Raw genomic sequence first — 17,598 nt, 5'->3', positions numbered from 1 at the left:
GGTCATCTGAAAGGTCTAGCTGGGCTGGACAGTTTCTTCATTGACACGTCTGGTGCCCCAGTGTTGCTTGGCGCCTCTCTTTCTCCATGTGGCTTCTTGTCTCCCAGGGCTTCTGCTGCTGCCTTGGGCTTCTCATAGGGTAGTTTCACTCCTACATGGCAGCTGGCTTCCAAGGGACAGGAACTAGAAATTTCCAGGCTACGTAAGGCTACTCCTGGCCTTGGCACAGTATCCCTTCCACTGTATTATCTGGTCAAAGTGGTCACAGAGCCCAGTCAGATTTAAGGAGGTGGAGAGTAGCCTCTTCCTACTGCTGAGAGAACCGCCAAGCCTCACTGCGGAAGAGCAAAGGAACGGAGCCTCTGTAATGGCCGTCTTTGCAAAATACAGTCTGCCATCATGCAGATGGTCTCAGAAATAGAAGACAGGAAAGGTCTTTCCCAGACTTAAGGTTAAGTGATTCTACTCAATTTATTTTTAGTATTTATGGAATACCTACTCAATAAATATAGTTAGTATTTATTGAGTATCAACTGTCTCCATTATACTGGTGCTCTAAGGGGTGTAAAATATGACACTCTTTTCCACCATAGATCACTGGGTTCATTTTGGGCATTTGACTAATATATACAGCACAGTGGCATACATCGTTTGACGCAATAGTTTCTCAGAGCAGAATTTGCTCTTAAATACCTCCTTCAGTTCACATGCCAGAATTCCATGTGGGGGCGTTCTTTAGAGATGTTCTCCCAGAAACCTCCACGGGAGCCCCAGTAACTCACCAGTGACTCTTTTCCATTCTTCCTCTTCCCTCTTCTTCCTTGCGTTAGGAAATACGATTCCCTGATTCAGGATCAGGCCCGAGAACTGTCCTACCTACGCCAGAAAATACGAGAAGGGAGAGGTATCTGCTATCTTCTCATGCAACATGCCAAAGATACAGTCAAATCTTTCGAGGACCTTCTAAGGAGCAATGACATAGACTACTACCTGGGGCAGAGCTTCCGGGAGCAGCTCGCCCAGGGAAGCCAGCTGACAGAGAGGCTCACCAGCAAGCTCAGCACCAGTAAGTTGGCCACAGGCTTTGGGACACTCTCAGTCACTCCCACAGTCCCTCCAGGTGGCTGCCACACCCTCACCACAGGGTCCTGCTTCCACTTCTTTCCCCGGGGCCATTGCAGGATCAGGACTGGCTGGTGGGAAGCACTGAAGAGCAGCACGTGGCATTGGAGAGGCCATGATGACAACTGTAGAAACGTCATCAGTCATGGAATGTGACCTTTAGGGAAAGAGGCTGCGTCCATCCGGCGCCAAGGGGGAGAAAGGGAGATGAGATCAGCGGGCCTCGTTATAGTGAACAGAACCCTGACCTGAGCGTCGCAAGACCTAAGCTCGGGCCTGGATGCTTCCATTCACTTGCTTTGGGCAAATGACTTATCCTTCTGGCGTCTCTGTTCCTTTACTCATTGCATGGTATCGTACGGGAATGTAATTCAAAGGTGGATAAGCACTGTGCCCTTTTGAACACGGTCTAGTACAAGGGGTAGGAACGTTGGTGGTTATTGGAGCCCTTTACTTAGAGAGGATTTCCTGAGAACACCTGAGGGAACAGAGCAGAGCCAGTCTTGGGGGCCAACCATCGCACATTGTGGTGGCAGGTGCAGAGCTGGGGCAGGGCTGTTTGTCATCTCCTCAGAGCAACAGTAGATTCTGCATAGCAGCCATGATGGGACACAGCTGTATGGCTGCGAAAAAGTCTGCGGCAGACTTGGAGGCTGGAATATTCCAGTGGGAGGCTGGGCAAGTGCCTTTTACAGTTTTTCACGTTGATTTAGGGCAGAGGAAGTCATGATGGTGGGGAGGTCTGCCCGGTGAGCTCAGGAACGCCTGCCGGGTCTCTTTTCTAAAGACACAGCCTGAGGTCTCCTAGAAGAATCCTCCTACATATCCTGGATATGCATAGAGTAATCACTATGCTGCAGCCAAAAAGGCTCCTGCGTTCATTACGTATGAAGTGGGATATGTTGAATTTCTAACTGTTTCTTTCTGAATTTCGTTTGCAGAGGATCATAAAAGTGAAAAAGATCAAGCTGGACTTGAGCCACTGGCCCTCAGGTAATTCAACACAGGATCTGGTAAAGGCATCGGGAACAGGGCCCAGGGGGTCAGGCGTGGCTGCAACTTCTCAAACTAGAAAAAGGAAAATGCTGGTCATAATCAGTTTATTTATTCACAGAACACTTTACTGTTGTTGGTTTTAACCTAATTCTTTTCTCTCTTTTGATGTAATTCTATCGACTTCTATTTGCATATTTATTCTCCAGGCTTAGTAGCCTACAGTCAGTCTGACTAAAAGTGAACTAACCAGGTTTCGGGAATTCTCGGCACCGCTAAGGGTCTCCTCTGCTTTTTCCCTGTGTGTTTACAGACCAGGGCGTACTTTTTGCCAAGTTGGCTTTCCCCGTGTTGAGTCAGTTGCGAGCTTATAGCCACCCAATTTCCTTGGGAAGAACGAATTATATTACGATTCCTAGGGAAAAAGGTCTAGATGTTGCAGAAACCAGTTTTCGATGAGTCACTGCAGATAGTCTTATAATGCACAATAAAATATGGGCTCAGAGTTTGCTGTAGCCACTAGTTTGAGCCCCCTTGTGCCATGAGTGTGTGTTTAGACCACCCAGTGCTTCTCAAAATATTTGTGAAGGGCAGAGTGTTTTTGTTTTTATTTTCAACTCTCATCACAGACTCATACAGGTCTGTACCTCAACCACCCAGATGATTTCACTCACTGCTCTTGGATGTTATAGCAATGCAACGCCAACTTGTGGTTCCTCATGCTTGCCTTTGGTCTCTGCGCTCATCTTGTTAGAGACTAACAGTGACCAGCCGTCCTCAGACTGCAGCTGGAGTGCGGACCGTTAGAGGGCTAGCTCTGTCTCCGCTAGTCCTCAGCGTATCACGTGGCCAGTGCACTGAGCAAGCTCTCACTTCTCCTCTCCTCCCCCATCAGAAATGGGTCATTGTAATGATTGTCTGCAGAAATGGTGCCCTTGACCTGTGTGACTTTGCCCATGGTCCCAGGCAGGCCCCACTGGTCCGGTGATCTCAGTTTCACCTGTTGCCCTCCTTCACCCCACTAGGCTCAGCAGGGAGCTACAGGAGAAGGAGAAAGTGATTGAAGTCTTGCAGGCCAAGCTGGACGCCCACTCCCTCACGCCGTCCAGCAGCCGGGCCTTGTCCGACTCCCACCGCTCTCCCAGCAGCTCCTCCTTCCTGTCTGATGAGCTGGAAGCCTGCTCGGACATGGACATAGCGAGCGAGTACACACAGTATGAAGAGAAGAAAGCTTCGCCTGGTCACTCAGGTAGCCTCCACTTTCTGAGTGCTACCAGCGTAATGTAGGCTGAGAGGAGACCACCATGCCCAGGCCTTAGAGATCCGCCTTGGTGGGCAACAGGCTGGACGTGGCTCTGGGACCAAGTGCCAAGCACAGGCCCCGTGGGTCAGGATCTCTGCCCTGCCCCTGTGTGCCCACCAGCATGTCACGCTGTTAGACTCAAGGCGAACTGCAGTGGGGGGCGTGGGGGTCATGGCCAACTTTTCCTCCCCAACGCCGCATGAGCGCGGAATCTGTGTGGCTGACCTCTTTCTGTAAGATGGGACATCTCGTCCTTCCTGCAGGGATCTCGTTAGCTGCAGCTCCTTAACAGTGTCCCTGAGCGTCTGTGGGTGTCCTCAGATGCTGCTGGTCTCAACTGGTATTTTTGGAGGTGCCATGTTTATGGTTTCAGGGCTCTGAGCCCTGACATCACCTCTAAGGTGGCTGGCCTCACTAAAGGAGCTGTATCTGCAAACAGGAAGTGATCCCTGCTGACCATGCTTGTACTCGGTGCTTTCCCTGAGAGCACGGCTCTGCCCTGGGACCCTTGCTTAAATGTGAGGCCAGATTTCCCTTCTCTGTCGAACATCAAACATTTTCTTTCATTCGTGGGTTTTGTAGATTCCATCCATCATTCACATCATTCTGCTGTACTGTCTTCTCAACCATCAGCAACCAGTGCGCCTCAGGGGGTTAAGGCCGAACCCAGCAGCAACCCCAGCAGCTTGCCTGCTCCCCAGAAAGCCCCCCAGGAGGCCAGCCAGGCCCATCCAGGTATGCAACAGCCAATGTCCCCAGCTGCCTCTTTGACCTTTCTTCAGTGACAGATGTCTCCACTGTTAGTGGCTTGCTTATATGTATCAAATCCTAGAAAAAATCAAGAGACCCTCCTAATTTGCTGATTGTGTCTGACTCTTTTGGTTTTAAATACTTTAGAAAAATAAGGAACCCACAACAGACTTTTGACCAGTAGTTAGCTCATCATTTGAAAATAGACATTTTCATTTCTTTCTCTCATTTCACCCTCGAGAGCAAAGAGACAAAATGCTTCTCCCAGGATTACAATAGCCAAAGAACACAACACTTCACATCTGCTGCTCCCCTGTACATATTACCCATTTTATCTGCGTGGCAGTAGGTGGGGCTGCTTACTTCATAGCTGAGGACGCCTCCGTATCTTCAGACAAGATTGTGGCCCTACTACGTTATCATTCAGGACTGATGAACGGGTTGGCAGTCCTTGATGGGTACCTGGCATGTATCCTAGGGCCAGTTGGCGGGGTACATTTATTTACCTGCCTTGTCGTAGTTGCCAGGCTTGCACTGTTCAATCACAGCTCTGCACCAGAGATGGTAGGAAGAGGCCAGCCTTCTCCTCGCCTCCCACCCCCACCATGGCTGGCTGGCCATCTTCAGTGTGGTTTGTGGGGAGGTCGGATTTGTGTAGAGGTGTTCCCAGAAAGCACAGTGCTTTCCTTCTGTCACCCCCGTCTCTCCTGAGAACAGAGCACCCAAAATCTTCAGGAGGAAGATGTGTTCGACTCTTCCCGAGTCTGGGCTCGAAGAGTCTGGACCACCGCGGGCAGCCGCTGGGCCAGGAACTCAGCGGGAAAGGCTGTTTCCCCAGCACCGTAGACATCTGCGTCAATGCTCTGGGGTCAAGCAGAGCGGAAGGCCGAGGGGTTTACCATCAGAACACTTCCCTAAGGGATGCTGGACGGTGTCTCTTAGCAATTCAGGTGTCTTTGTAACACTGCTCTGAAACCATGTCAGCATCCCGGGGCAAGGGACGTGTTTTAGAATATAATCATTGTCTTCCTGGGGAAACATTTTCCAGAGGTCAGTCTTGGTTTTTGCTCCCTCCCTGGGCCCCTGGCCCTATAACTTGTTTCTAGGAAACAGGAGACAGATCGAGACATCAGAATTTCCCAAGGTTCTTAAAGACCTGTCTGTAGATGAGTTGTATCATCACCTGGAAAGGTTTGTGTAAGTGCAGATTTCTAAGCTTTACTCCCAGAATTTATGATTCAGTAGGTCTGTGTTAGGGCCTGAAGAATCTGAGCGTATTAAGATTTTTTCCTAAGGGATTCAAATGCCCAGACAGCTTTGTGAGCCATCGTGACTAGGTCACTTCCCTGAGGCCTCTATTTTTCATCTGGTGAATGAACATAGTGATCTGCGATTCTGCAATCTGTTTCCATTGGAGTCTTGAGTGGCACGCACTAATAATGCCAGTTTCCCCACAGTCCTAGTCCACGCCTGATGCTTTCAGAAAAGGAGGTCTAGGTGTCGGCAGACTCTTGTCCCAGGAGCGGGACTGGCACGTTCTGGGAGCAGTACCCCAGGGACCCTTGAGAGCATTCGGGCGCGGCTGTCCTGTAGCCACTTATTTTCAAGATGAGCGTACAATGTGAATGCAGGATCTCCCTGGCAGGGGGACGGAGGAGGGGTCAGCCAGGCCAGCCTCTCGGGTGGCAGTTTTCACCTTTGGCCTTGGCAGTGATCACTCTTTGCCCTCCCAGCCAGTGCCACTCCCCAAGGAGACGTCTGGTCAAGGAATGGTTTCATCCTCTCAGGCCTTTCCCCATTCCTTTCTCTCCCTTTCTGTCTAATGATGTGTCTTTCTCCCTAACTTTCTGTTTCTAGGCCTTCATTTCCCCACCATACCCACGCTGGTTAGCCTCCCTCGGGCACCGCTGCCCTCAGCTCCAGCCAGCTCCCTGCCTTTCCGCTCCACTGGGCCTCCCCTCCTCGGCTGCTGTGAGACACCCGTGGTCTCTTTGGCTGAGGCTCAGCAGGAGCTTCAGATGCTGCAGAAGCAGTTGGGAGAAAGTGAGCACTTCCGGCTGCATCTGTGTTTGTGTATGGCCGCCCTACCTGTGTTGCTCTGCATGGCTTTGGCTTGATGGCAGAAGTTTAAAGAACAACATAGAGTCACATGTTACCCGTGGATGATGGACGGAGAGCTCCGCTTTGCTTTTTTGGAAGCGTATTGACTATTATCTTTCTGGTGTGTGTGTCTCCTCTGTTAACAGGTATACGTGCTCCCCCGCCCTAGACCTGGCACTCTCCCACTGCTGACAGTGAGGGGTACCACCAAGTATGCTCCAAGCCTGATGCTGGTGACATGCTTCCTAGCAGGGCATGGGAGAGAGCTTTTGTGCCTTGCCTATGCAGGATGAAGTGGCCGTGAAAAAGATGGCCACATTCCATGGGACCCTTTCCATGGATGTTCCATCCCCCTGCTGTGAAATGCTTTTAATCAAGTGCAGATTGTGACATCATCAGGTGGGGAGCAGAAAGGTAGAGGGATTCAGGAGAAGGGGTGACAAAGCCCCTCTTCCAAGAGCTGCCCCTGGACAGGTGACGCATGGACAGCTAGAACCTGAAGCACAGGCCGTGATGTCTGATTGTGAATTCGGTCCTCGGACTTCCAGAGATAGTTCATGTTACATACACACAGAATTCATACACTGAGTACAGCCATCTTTTAGAAAAGGTTTTATGTATACACAAACTGGAGGCCTCATCCTGAAAAGGTTTCATGTGTGATCACTTATAGCTTAGAAAAGATAAGAAAAAACCACATGTGATGAATTTGCTCCCTGGTAGTGCTTAAAAAAACAACAACTAGAAAGCAGTTTGAAATTACCTTAAAACCACATCCTATGCCTGTAAAGAAACTCCGGTGAACCAGAGGTTGGTGGTACGTTGACCACACAAAAGGATTCCTAAGACCAGACAAGAATTTGTCTACGTGAAGCTCCAAATGTCCATTGGACATTTGGACCAGCTCATTTCTTTTGTCAACCCCGAAAATGGATCCACCGTCTTCTCTGCCCCCAGTTTGCTTTCCAGAACCAGGTAGACCAAGACCGTTTCCAGAAGCATTGGTATATCTTCCTTTCTGCAGGCAGTGAAGCCTAAGAGGCTGCCTCCTGTTTATCAGCTTACACAGGTACAGCAATCCAGGCTTACTGAGCAACATGAAGCTCGTCTTATTTGAGTCTCATACAACTGGCGTGATAGGGAGAACTGGAGCGGGGAACTAAGGCTGGGGACAGTGAAGTGACTTGTTCAACGTCACTGGTAAGTGGGAGAGATGGACTTGAATCCAGGTCTTCTGCTCCCAGTGCCGTGTTTTCATTGTGCCTTTTCTGCCTAGGATGGTTTTGTTGTCATCCTGCCTAGAGCCTGAGCTGAACTCAGCTGAACAAATTTTGGAGGCCCCTTCCAACAAGCTTTCCTCTCTTTGGAGACCAGTAGAAGGTGCTGGTGTCTCTGACCTAGAACTTATTGCTATAGCAATTCTGGAACCCAACACTTGATGCATAACAAATTTACCCCTTGCCAAATGGCAAGAGTGTTCTCCAGCATTACTTTTCTTCCCTTTCCTGCTCCACATTTGTCAATCCATCGTTGTCCAAAGGGAAAGATGGAGGAAGAGCACTGCATGAAAAGGGGTCTGTTGATGTAGGTTGAAGTCCCATCTAGTCTGAGCAATTGACCAGACTTTGGATGGTCCCAGCCTTGGTGAAGAAGACTGTAGCCCTTTCTTTTCTCTGCGGAAGTACGGTCCTCGCTGAGGGACCATCACTTCCCAGTGTTTCTTGTTCGCTTTGAACTAAACTTCCATGTGGACAGTGGTGCATGCGGCTTCTCAGGTCACTGTGGGGCTAAAATCTCCTTGTGCAACAGTCTGTCCTGTGTCTTTGCATGGTTTAGGGCATGTGCTTTGTACTGTGTGGCCAGGGCAGAGTGGGACATGAGAACACTGATCACTGATATTGATACACTTGGAACCTCCTATGACCTTAGTTAAAGAGTAAGCTGACAATCCACAACCACTGATTTCCCACTTTGCCTTGTTTGGGGATGGGGTGGAAGAGGGTAGGAAAGCGGAAGTCACATCTTTATTGACTCCTGACTAAAATTTAGATGCTTGCTTTTTCCTCCTCCTCTTTAACTCCCAGTGAGCCTAGTGCATATCTGTATTTTGCACACTGAGGAAGGAAAGAACCATGGCAATACTTCCCAAACTTTTCTGCCTGTTAGAATCACCTGGGATGATGTAAAAACATCCAGTGCCCACGCTGTACCCCATACCAATTAAGGCAAAATCTCTGAGGGTTCAGGCATCGGTATGTGTATTTTTTACATTGTCCCAGGTGCTTCCAGTATGTAATTTAAGAACCCATTACAAATGGAGGTAAAAATTGGCAAGTGCCAGTTGCATTTTCCCCTCAGAGGAGTTTGGCTTGGTAGGAAGAAATGATGACCTCATTCCTCTTTGCTTACGTGGAGCTACCTGTTTACTCTGCCGCCCACGGTGATAACCCCTGGAAGGAAGCAGCCTTCTGATTATGAATATCCTAAACTACGGCCCTGCCCACCTTGCTGTGTCTCTCCCCCAAGCTGGGCTTCTTTTTACATAGAAGCAGAGATGATGGCGCACAAGGGAAAGCCCGTGATTTCATAAGATCTATGATAATGTCAGCCTATGAAACAAAAGGTCCTCCCTCCCTCCGTGGAAGAGTCTCCAGTGATTCCTTAGGCAGAGTGATGGCATTTTGCTCTTCCTTGAATCGTGTGGGGTGAGGTCCAAATCACCACTTGCCTTACACAGAAGCTCCCCCAGCCTCAGCGAGTTCTTCAGTTGGGAGGAATTGGGGCCATGATGTCTAGTCGGAATGCATGTCCCTTTTCTCCTCTGACAAGCCTAAAGGAGAAATGGAAACACTGGCCGGTTGGCTTCTGGGGAAGGCGCGTCCTCACAGGCAAACGCATCTTCCTGCCCGCAGATGTGCTCACTGCTATCGCCCATCGCACTCTTCTTCACTCCAGACTTTGGGAGCGACGTCTGCTTCCGGAGCTTCCCTGCACTCTCTCATGAGCGCCACTGGTTTCTCCTTTGTGTACCTGGTGCTTTTCCGATACTTCATCCTCCCCCCATCTCATAGTGTCTCGTGCTGACAAATATACGGGGGGAATTATAGGCGCTGTGTTATGAGTCTTCATCTCACTGGTATCCACAGTGGACTGGGCTCTCTGACATCCCACAACCCCCCTTAGTGTCTCTTCCTAGCAATCACACACTTCCTTGCTGATCCTCCCCTTCTCGACGCTCTGTTTCTCACTCACGTTTCTTTCTGCCTAGGTATCAACACCGTCCATCCTGCTTCCCCAGCTACGTTGCCAAGCAACCATTTAGAAGCCAAGTCTTCCCACTACCTCCACCCCACGCAGCCCCAGTCTCCGCCGAGGGGCACAATAGAACTGGGCAGGATCCTGGAGCCTAGGTACCTGGGCAGCAGTGACCACTGGGATGTGATGAGGCCTCAGAAAGGGAGCGCAGCATCTGGGGATGTATCCTCAGGCTCCTCCGTGTGCCAGCTTCACTCCAAACCCACAGGTACAGCACAAAGCTGAGAGGGTCAGCCTGCGAAATGAAATCCCATTTAGATCTCCCCCTTTCCTACCTGGGCAGGGCCGTTTCCATTTCTCCTCTGGTTCCCTGGCTCACAGAAGGGATGAAATGAAAGAGCCCTGGCAATGTTTAGTGCACCCTCCATCCTCCCTGCCCATGGCCTTGGTGCTGGGCGGGGCATGGGAAAGACAGGGGCCCACCTCTGCTCTCATATTCACCTGCGTCTCTCCCTGCGTCCTGAGCCCCTGACAGTCCACTCTTAGAATGCCAGGCACCAATATTCACAGGACATTCTTCCGTGGGTCAGGAGTTGTTACAGAAAGGGTGGCTGTTTCTACGGAGCTCTTCAGCCCATAAGTATATCCTGTGTACAAAACCCAATTCAGACTTTCCCCCTCAGCCCTAGCTCTCCTGGCCAGGGTGAAGAGACACCGCACTGAGCAGAGAGGTTAGCTATGCAGGTGAATGCCAGAGTGCAGCTCAGCTCTAACGGGGACACCGTGGTCATTTTCAGAAAAAGACCGAGCCCAAAGCAAAATGGTGCAGGGAATGCAATCTGTCATCAGCACTCCTCCCTCCTCTCCCCTGCATCTGGTTTCCTTCCTCGGGGATGCTGCTTCCCCTCTGATCAGCCTTCAGTTCCCTAGATCTCCTTCTTTCCTCCCTTCCTCCCTTCCTTCCTTCCTTTCTTTTTTCCTTCCTTCCTTCCTTCCTTCTTCCCTTCTTTTCTTTCCTTTCTTTCTTCCTTTCTTCTCCCCTCCTTTCCTTCTTTTCTCCCGTCTTCCCTCCTTTTTACCCTCCCTCCCCCCCTTCTTTCCTTCCTTCCTTATTTTCTTCCTCCCTCCTTCTCACCCTCCCTCGCTCCCTCCCTCCCTTCATTCCATATTAAAGGTGATTTGAGGGCAGCATTCAGGACCATTCATTAACCACACGGGATGAGTTTATGTTCATGTACTTTTACTGGGGCCTTCTCTCTAAGGGTGGAGGAAGGGCTTTGTCCCTTGCTAAAGAATGTTCAGTCAAGTGTCAGTCAGAGGCGAGGTATCAGGGTAGAGTGAAGTCTTCCCTGTCACTCAGAGTCGCACTCAGGAGGTAGCCACACCTTTCAGATACTAGCCAGGCCCTGTCCACTGCCTTCAGTTATTTCACTAAACCACGTAGAACTCCCTTAGCCAGTTACACTGGCGACCATACGCTTCCACTAAAACTCCCTTACACTCAGCCCTGTACAGGAGGAAGCCCATGGGCTTGCTGAGTGAGCACCGGGCTGTCCTGTGTTTGAAAGCCAATTTACCCTTTAAATGAAGTGCCCTGTGTTCCTGGGTGCCCGTGGGAGAGGACGCAGTTGGCAGAAGGATGGTGATGTTGGGGCATCTCGCTGAGAGGCCACGTGGGCCCCACTAGTGACCAGGATCTCTCCTGTCCTGGCGGGCTGGCTGCAGGGGCTGACCTGCTGGAAGAGCATCTTGGTGAAATCCGGAACCTGCGTCAGCGCCTGGAGGAGTCCATCTGCATTAACGACCGGCTGCGGGAGCAGCTGGAACACCGGCTCAGCTCCACTGCCCGCGGGAGCGGTACGAGAGGCCCCGGGCTTCCTATTTCTGGTCATGACTAGGGTGCTTCTGAAGGGAGGGACCTGGCAGAGCCTGGCAGCTTTCACAGTGCTGGGGTGTGCTTTACTCCTCCTGCTCCTTGCAAACAGCCCAGCGGGCTGGTGGGTGGGTGCTGTTATCCTCTCTTGCTGGATGTATCAGAGCCCAGAGAGGAACTTTCCTCCCAGCAGGACTAACGGGGTCCGTCCCCACAGTCTCATCCCTTCCGTAATGGGCTTCCATACTGCCCGCTGACTCCTCTGTGCCCATGTCCAGTGGTTGGCAAGTGGTAGAGCCCGGTCTGCGGGGACCCTGCCCCAGCCACTTACCGAGATGGCCTTTTCCACCACACTCTCCTCCCAGGCTGCTGTCCCTTGCAGGCCGTCCCTTCCACACACCCTGTCCTGCCCACAGCACAGCGGCAGCTGTTCAGGGACTGCAGCCAGGGCACGTGAGAATGTGTGCAGGAAGCCCCCTGAGGAGGCACACGCAAAGCAGGCTGGAGGCCCAGGACTGGAGTCCTTGGGGTTTCCTGCGGGGTTGAGATAGGATCATTGAAGATACACAAGGGGCAACTTTTGAAAGGACCCGTGACCCAAATGCTAACTCTCCTGCTTGTGCTTTCCGAGACAGGACCCACCTCTGCCTTCTACGGTCAAGGCCTGGAGTCCACACCTCAGCTGTACAACGAGAACAGAGTCCTTAAGGAAGAAAACCGGAGGCTTCAGGCTCAGCTGAGTCACATGTCCAGAGGTGGGTGGTCAACAGCCACAAACTGGTCACTCTCGGATCCCCCTTTTCCCTAGCCATGCCAATCACCAATTGGAGAAGCAAAGAGAGGAGGTGGAAATAACAGATCCACCCCAAATTTCCATAGGTGTTCTCAGTCTAGAAAGGGCTACTTCCTGAGAGGTGCCAACTATAGACCAACCCTCAGGCTCCTAGGTTCCAGGGTCGCAGAGCTCGAGGAAATGCACCACTTCCGTACAAAACCCGCCTGTCCATATGCAGAGTCATTAGCTATCAAACTGGATACAATTAGGCATCTGTTCTACCTCCCTGCAATTCAACAGCTGATTTGAAACCCGGAAAGGAGGAAACATGAGTGCTTTATCCCCTCTCAAGTTTCTCCAGACTTTGCTGCAGCTCTCCGTGTCCTTCCCATACTGAGCTGCCATCCCCATAACTCCTCACCACCTCCTTTCTCTCATACACTCAGGGCTCCTCCCTGCTCAGTAATCCTCATGACTCTCTCTGGAGGTGTGAGCAAAACGTCCTCCAGAGCTTTCCCAGCTCTATCCAATGGGTATCCACGAGTGGGCATCATTTCCTGTGTGACCTGGGGTGCAGCTGACCTTGGTGTTAATTGACTTGGTCAAATCAATATATTATCAGTAACAGATTATTTTGATTTACAAATATTTATTGAATAACCATAAAAGACTAAGGATAGTGTCCAGAAGTAGTATGCCCAGAATGAAAAATTGCTTGTGGAAAAGGAAAAAGACATCAACAGATTTTTCCAAATTACCAAGAAGATGTGAGAGGAAAACTCACTGCTTGGAGAAGATAACAAAAGTTAATAGATAAGAGAGAAGGTAGAATTACTAAACTGCCATTGCATGCCTGGAAAGACTAGACTAGACTTCACAGGTGAGAAGATCATAAGAGATTTAAATGAGTACAATTTGCTAGGCCCAGGTGAATTCCACCCCCAGAGGACTGACGGCACCTGCAGTCTTATTCTCAGAGTCCCTGTCAATAATCTTTTAAAAATTCTGAAGATCAGAGAGATGCCGCAAGCTCAGAAAAGAACAGATGTCCCAATTTTCAAAATGATGATAATAATATAAGCTAAAAACTGTAGGCAGGAAATCTTGATGTCAATCTTTGACAAAATTCGAGAACGGATTATTGCTCAGAGGGTTGTGAGCACTTAGATGATGGTAAGCATTAGAAACCAGAGTGTTTTCTCTAAGAGCCTGGTAGGCCTTATTAAATCAGAAGATCAAGGGCAATGCAAAGATAGAGGTCCCCTATCCCCCAGGGTGAGTGGATATAGCGAGCCAGAGCCAAACTCTCTCTTTGCCTCCCCTGCCAGCTGCAGTGTATGCTGGCCTGCCTTGTGACTTAGTTCCATTTCTCAGGATGATGTGCTCATCTTTCTGCTGCCCTTTCACTCCACATCTAAATACTCCTGTGTTCCGCTCACCAGAGCACTCCCAGGAAACGGAGTGCCTGAGGGAGGCTCTGCTGACCTCGCGATCCCGGCTTCAAGAGCTGGAAATGGAGCTGGAAGGCCAGAAGGTAGACCGGCAGCAGCTTTTGGAAGACTTGAAGGAGAAGCAGCAGGAGATCTTGCATTTCCAAGAGGAACGACTGTCCCTCCAGGAAAAAGACTCCAGGTCAGCGGGAGCCCACTGATAAGGAAAGGGCTTCCTTTCAGATTCAGAAAGGAAATATTGGCAAGGGATATTTCTCTTGAAATAGCCCTTGAAGTTGAGATTTCAATCCCTTGAGATTGAAAGGGATATTGGCAAGACGGCTAATGGCCCTTTTTGACAACCTCAGTTTCCCCTCTGCTATTCCTGATTTATGGGTGACTTTGAGCAGAAGGAAGACATTCTCTGGGAATGCCTTTTTCACTCCAAAGTTGAGAAGTAAAACCCTGTTATAGAAGGCTCAGCATATCAGATCCTGGAGAAAGAACATTCTTGTGCTTCCAGTTAGTTTTAGGCCATTAGTGTCACCATAGCCTCGGAAGCTTCTACACCAGTCGTGATGCTAGTCCCCAGCATAAACCCTAAAACTGCTTGTCAACATGACAAAAGCACTGAAGGGGCAGTAAGAATAGTCTGCTGATGTGTCCTAGCGAATGTAGCTTAATGACAGGACTCCAAGCAAGGCTACTGCACCTGTCTGAGCCTCTGTCTCCACACCTATTAAATCACAGCCATGGTCTCCATGCCCCCTGAGTTGATAGCTAGGGCTGCAACTTTGGGATGCAGAGATTGGCTCCCAGCTGTTGTAATTGCCCTGGTGTGGCCGAGTGGCCCCATTAGCTCAGCAGGTCCTCCTCTCCCCTGGCAGGCTGCAGCATAAGCTGGCCCTCCTGCAGCAACAGTGTGACGAGAAGCAGCAGCTCTTCCAGTCCCTCCAGTCGGAGCTCCAGATCTATGAGGCACTTTATGGCAATTCCAAGAAGGGACTGAAAGGTACGTGTCCCCCTCCGCCCCTCCCCATGAGCTTCCTGCCCTTGCTGAGGATCCCTGTGAGGTCTGTACCTCGGAGTTGTGGAGATCTTGAAAAGCTAGAGTTCTCAGAAGCACCTCCAGCCAGGCCTGGGTTACCCAGTAAAAAGAGAGGGGAGCTCATACACAAAGCCCAGAGGTAGGTGGCATGAGCAAGATCCAGCCCAGACTTCCTTAAAAGAGTCAAACTTCACCCACCTAGGTGGCCAGAAACAAGTTAATCAAAGTCCAGATTATGCAATGGTTTTTTAAACTTTTATTAAATTTATTGGGGTGACATTGGTTAAAATTATATAGGTTTCAGGTGTACAATTCTGTAATACATCATCTATAGATTGCATTGTGTGCTCACCACCCAGAGTCAGTTCTCCTTCTATCACCATATATTTGACCACCTTGCCCTCTCCTACTTCCCCGCTGCCCTTACCGTCTGGTAACCACTAAACTGTCGCCTGTGTCTGTGAGTTTTTTGTTTGTCTTGTTCATTTGTTGTTTTCAGTTTTATATCCCACATATGAGTGAAGTCATATGGTTCTTGACTTTTTCTGTCTGACTTATTTCGCTTGGCATGATAATCTCAAGATCCATCCATGTTGTTACAAATGGCAGCATTTCATCTTTTCTTATAGCTGAGTAATATTCCATTGTATATATGTGCCACATCTTTTTCACCCAATAATCTGTTGAAGAACGTTTCGATTGTTTCTATGTCTTGGTCACCATGAAAAATGCTGCCGTGAACATAGGAATACATTTATCTTCATGGATAACTCTTTTCAGATTTTTTGGGTAGATACCCAGGGGGGGAATTGCTGGGTCATATGGTAGCTCTAGTCTTAATTTTTTGAGGAAATTCCATACTGTTTTCCATAGTGGCCATATCAATTTACAATGATTTATTTTTTAAATACAAAGAACTGTCTTCATGGTATCATCATTTGAAAAGGTCTTGAATATTGTGAATGATACGTACTGACCACCCGTGCAGCCAGTATAGCAGGTAACCTGTTCCCACTCTGACCCTTTCCTCTGTGAGAAAACTAAAATATACCAAAACCTTAAAAGTTACAGAGGCACTACTCATAGGATCTATATTTCAAGCCTGGATTTAAATTTTAAACTTTTTTATTAAGGAATTTGGCTACCTGCTGAAATAATAATTGAGTATTTGAGAATTTTGTTATATTTCCCCATTCTTCTTCAAATAGGGGAAGGTATTTTATTTTTCTATTTTTTTATTAGTTTCAGGTGTACAAAACAATGTAATAGTTAGACATTTATCATTTATATCCCTCACATAGTGATAACCCTCCTCCCCCCATCCACTACCCCTCTGACATCGCACACAGCCATTACATTTCCACTGTCTCTATTCCTAATGCTGAACTCCACTTCTTGTAACTACATATATATATAAACTTGTAGTTGACATTCATTATTGTTCAGCTTCAGCTTCAGATGTACAGTGCAGGGATCAGGCATCTACATCATCCCTGAGGTGGTCTCCCTAATGAGACAAGTGCCCATTGAATACCCTACAACATCTTTACAACATTACTGATTACATTAGGGGAGGGTATTTTAAATATAAAGTTAAATGCAATCAGTCTAGAACAGAGGCTGATGTCAATATAATGAAATTTATCAAAAAATTTTTTTAAAAATCCTGAGCTTGATTAAAAATATGAGTGGTAGAAGTAGAGGATGGGTGGCCTGGCTCTGTAGCCATTCAGGGGCTTAAGGCTGGGGGTGTTAGGTAGAAACACATTTACACAAGGAAGTTGTGGCCCAAGGGTACTAGAAAAGCCAACTCAAGCTGGGACCACAGTAGTGTAAGTGCAGTGTCCATATGGTGACACCATGTCAGAAATACTGTTAGATTGCGGAGCACCATCTTGTAAAAGGAACATGAACAAACTAAGGAACAGAATGAAGACATGGAACACAAGGCTGAGGGACCAGAAATGTGGAATGGGTTGAAGAAACTGAAAATTTTTTGGTTTAGAAAAGACCATGAGAAGATGAGAACTGGCTTCAAATATTTGAAGAACTGTCAGGTGAAGAAAAGCTGATGTCTTGTGTGTCCCTTCAGGAGGCTGAACAAGGGCCAAAGGGTGAAGGGCCATGGAGTTTGGATCTGCATAACTACCTCTTTCCTTACCACTAGAGCCTTCTCGTGATGGAATGGCTGGTTTGTGAAGGAGTGAGCTCCCCATCCAACCCCTATTTAAACATAAAGGGGTGCTTTGTCAAGAATCCCATAGAAGCAGTTCTTGCTTTGGATGGGATATTGACTCCCTGAGACTTTCAACCTTAAATTTTCTCAATTATATGTTTTAAAACTCCGTAAGCATTATGGCTTATAATATTAAGAATTTTCACTGTTCAGCCAAATTTGAATTTTCATCAAACCTGATTGAGTTTCCTAATTTGCTGGAACTTGAAGAAATACAGGGGGCACAGCAGGCTGAGAGAATACTTATGTCCAAAGCCAGGGGGAGCGTTGGGTGGAAGGAGACCCACCAGCCTGTAGGGCAGCTTTGCACTAGGAGGTGTGACAAGTCAGGTTAGTTGAAAGGAGAATTTCCTTTCAACTATATGGAAGTCCTCCAAGGTAGGATGGAAGTTTACATTCTGTGAAGTAAGCAATGGAAAATGAGTTTGATTTTTCCAAGTAAAATAGGTGCATGATGGAAACAGAGTTTTAAGATGGTCAGACTGGTGGCACGTACTGAGGTTGGCAGAGTAGGGTACACCTACAGAAAGGCTCTAGTGATATTCTGGGTATTAAGTGATGAGAGTCTATTACAGGGTGCTATTGGGAAGAAAAGGGGAATAGAGAGATGAAAACATTTTTTTAATAAGCTAAATATCATAAGAGTTTGCATCTAGGGAAAGAGAGGGAAGTGCATTACGGAACTTTGGGGTTAACACTTCATCGTGAACTGC

At 48.6% G+C, this 17,598-nt stretch overlaps 1 protein-coding gene across 47 annotated transcripts in view; it reads left to right on the top strand.

Moving 5' to 3' along the window:
- The window catches only part of PDE4DIP (phosphodiesterase 4D interacting protein), a 176,127-nt gene that overhangs the window by 147,148 nt on the left and 11,381 nt on the right, over window positions 1-17,598 (top strand). For 28 of the 47 annotated variants that reach the window (XR_013995405.1, XM_081080511.1, XM_081080510.1 and 25 more), the window contains 10 exons: window positions 831-1,066; window positions 2,064-2,115; window positions 3,141-3,364; window positions 4,001-4,153; window positions 6,026-6,211; window positions 9,537-9,791; window positions 11,249-11,380; window positions 12,032-12,151; window positions 13,614-13,803; window positions 14,489-14,613. Coding sequence is in view for 46 of the 47 variants with exons in the window: in XM_081080511.1 (XP_080936637.1) it covers window positions 831-1,066; window positions 2,064-2,115; window positions 3,141-3,364; window positions 4,001-4,153; window positions 6,026-6,211; window positions 9,537-9,791; window positions 11,249-11,380; window positions 12,032-12,151; window positions 13,614-13,803; window positions 14,489-14,613 (1,673 nt within the window). In the remaining variant the exon portion in view is untranslated. The remainder of the gene's footprint in view (window positions 1-830; window positions 1,067-2,063; window positions 2,116-3,140; window positions 3,365-4,000; window positions 4,154-6,025; window positions 6,212-9,536; window positions 9,792-11,248; window positions 11,381-12,031; window positions 12,152-13,613; window positions 13,804-14,488; window positions 14,614-17,598) is intronic. The other 19 variants (XM_081080489.1, XM_081080488.1, XM_081080486.1 and 16 more) reach the window with 3 other exon arrangements.

The sequence above is a fragment of the Rhinolophus hipposideros genome (assembly GCF_964194185.1).
Source record: "Rhinolophus hipposideros genome assembly, chromosome: 19".
In the NCBI taxonomy this organism is placed as follows: Eukaryota; Metazoa; Chordata; class Mammalia; order Chiroptera; family Rhinolophidae; genus Rhinolophus; species Rhinolophus hipposideros.
Note: the sequence above shows the minus strand (reverse complement) of the source record. Positions and strands in the feature narration are given on the sequence as shown.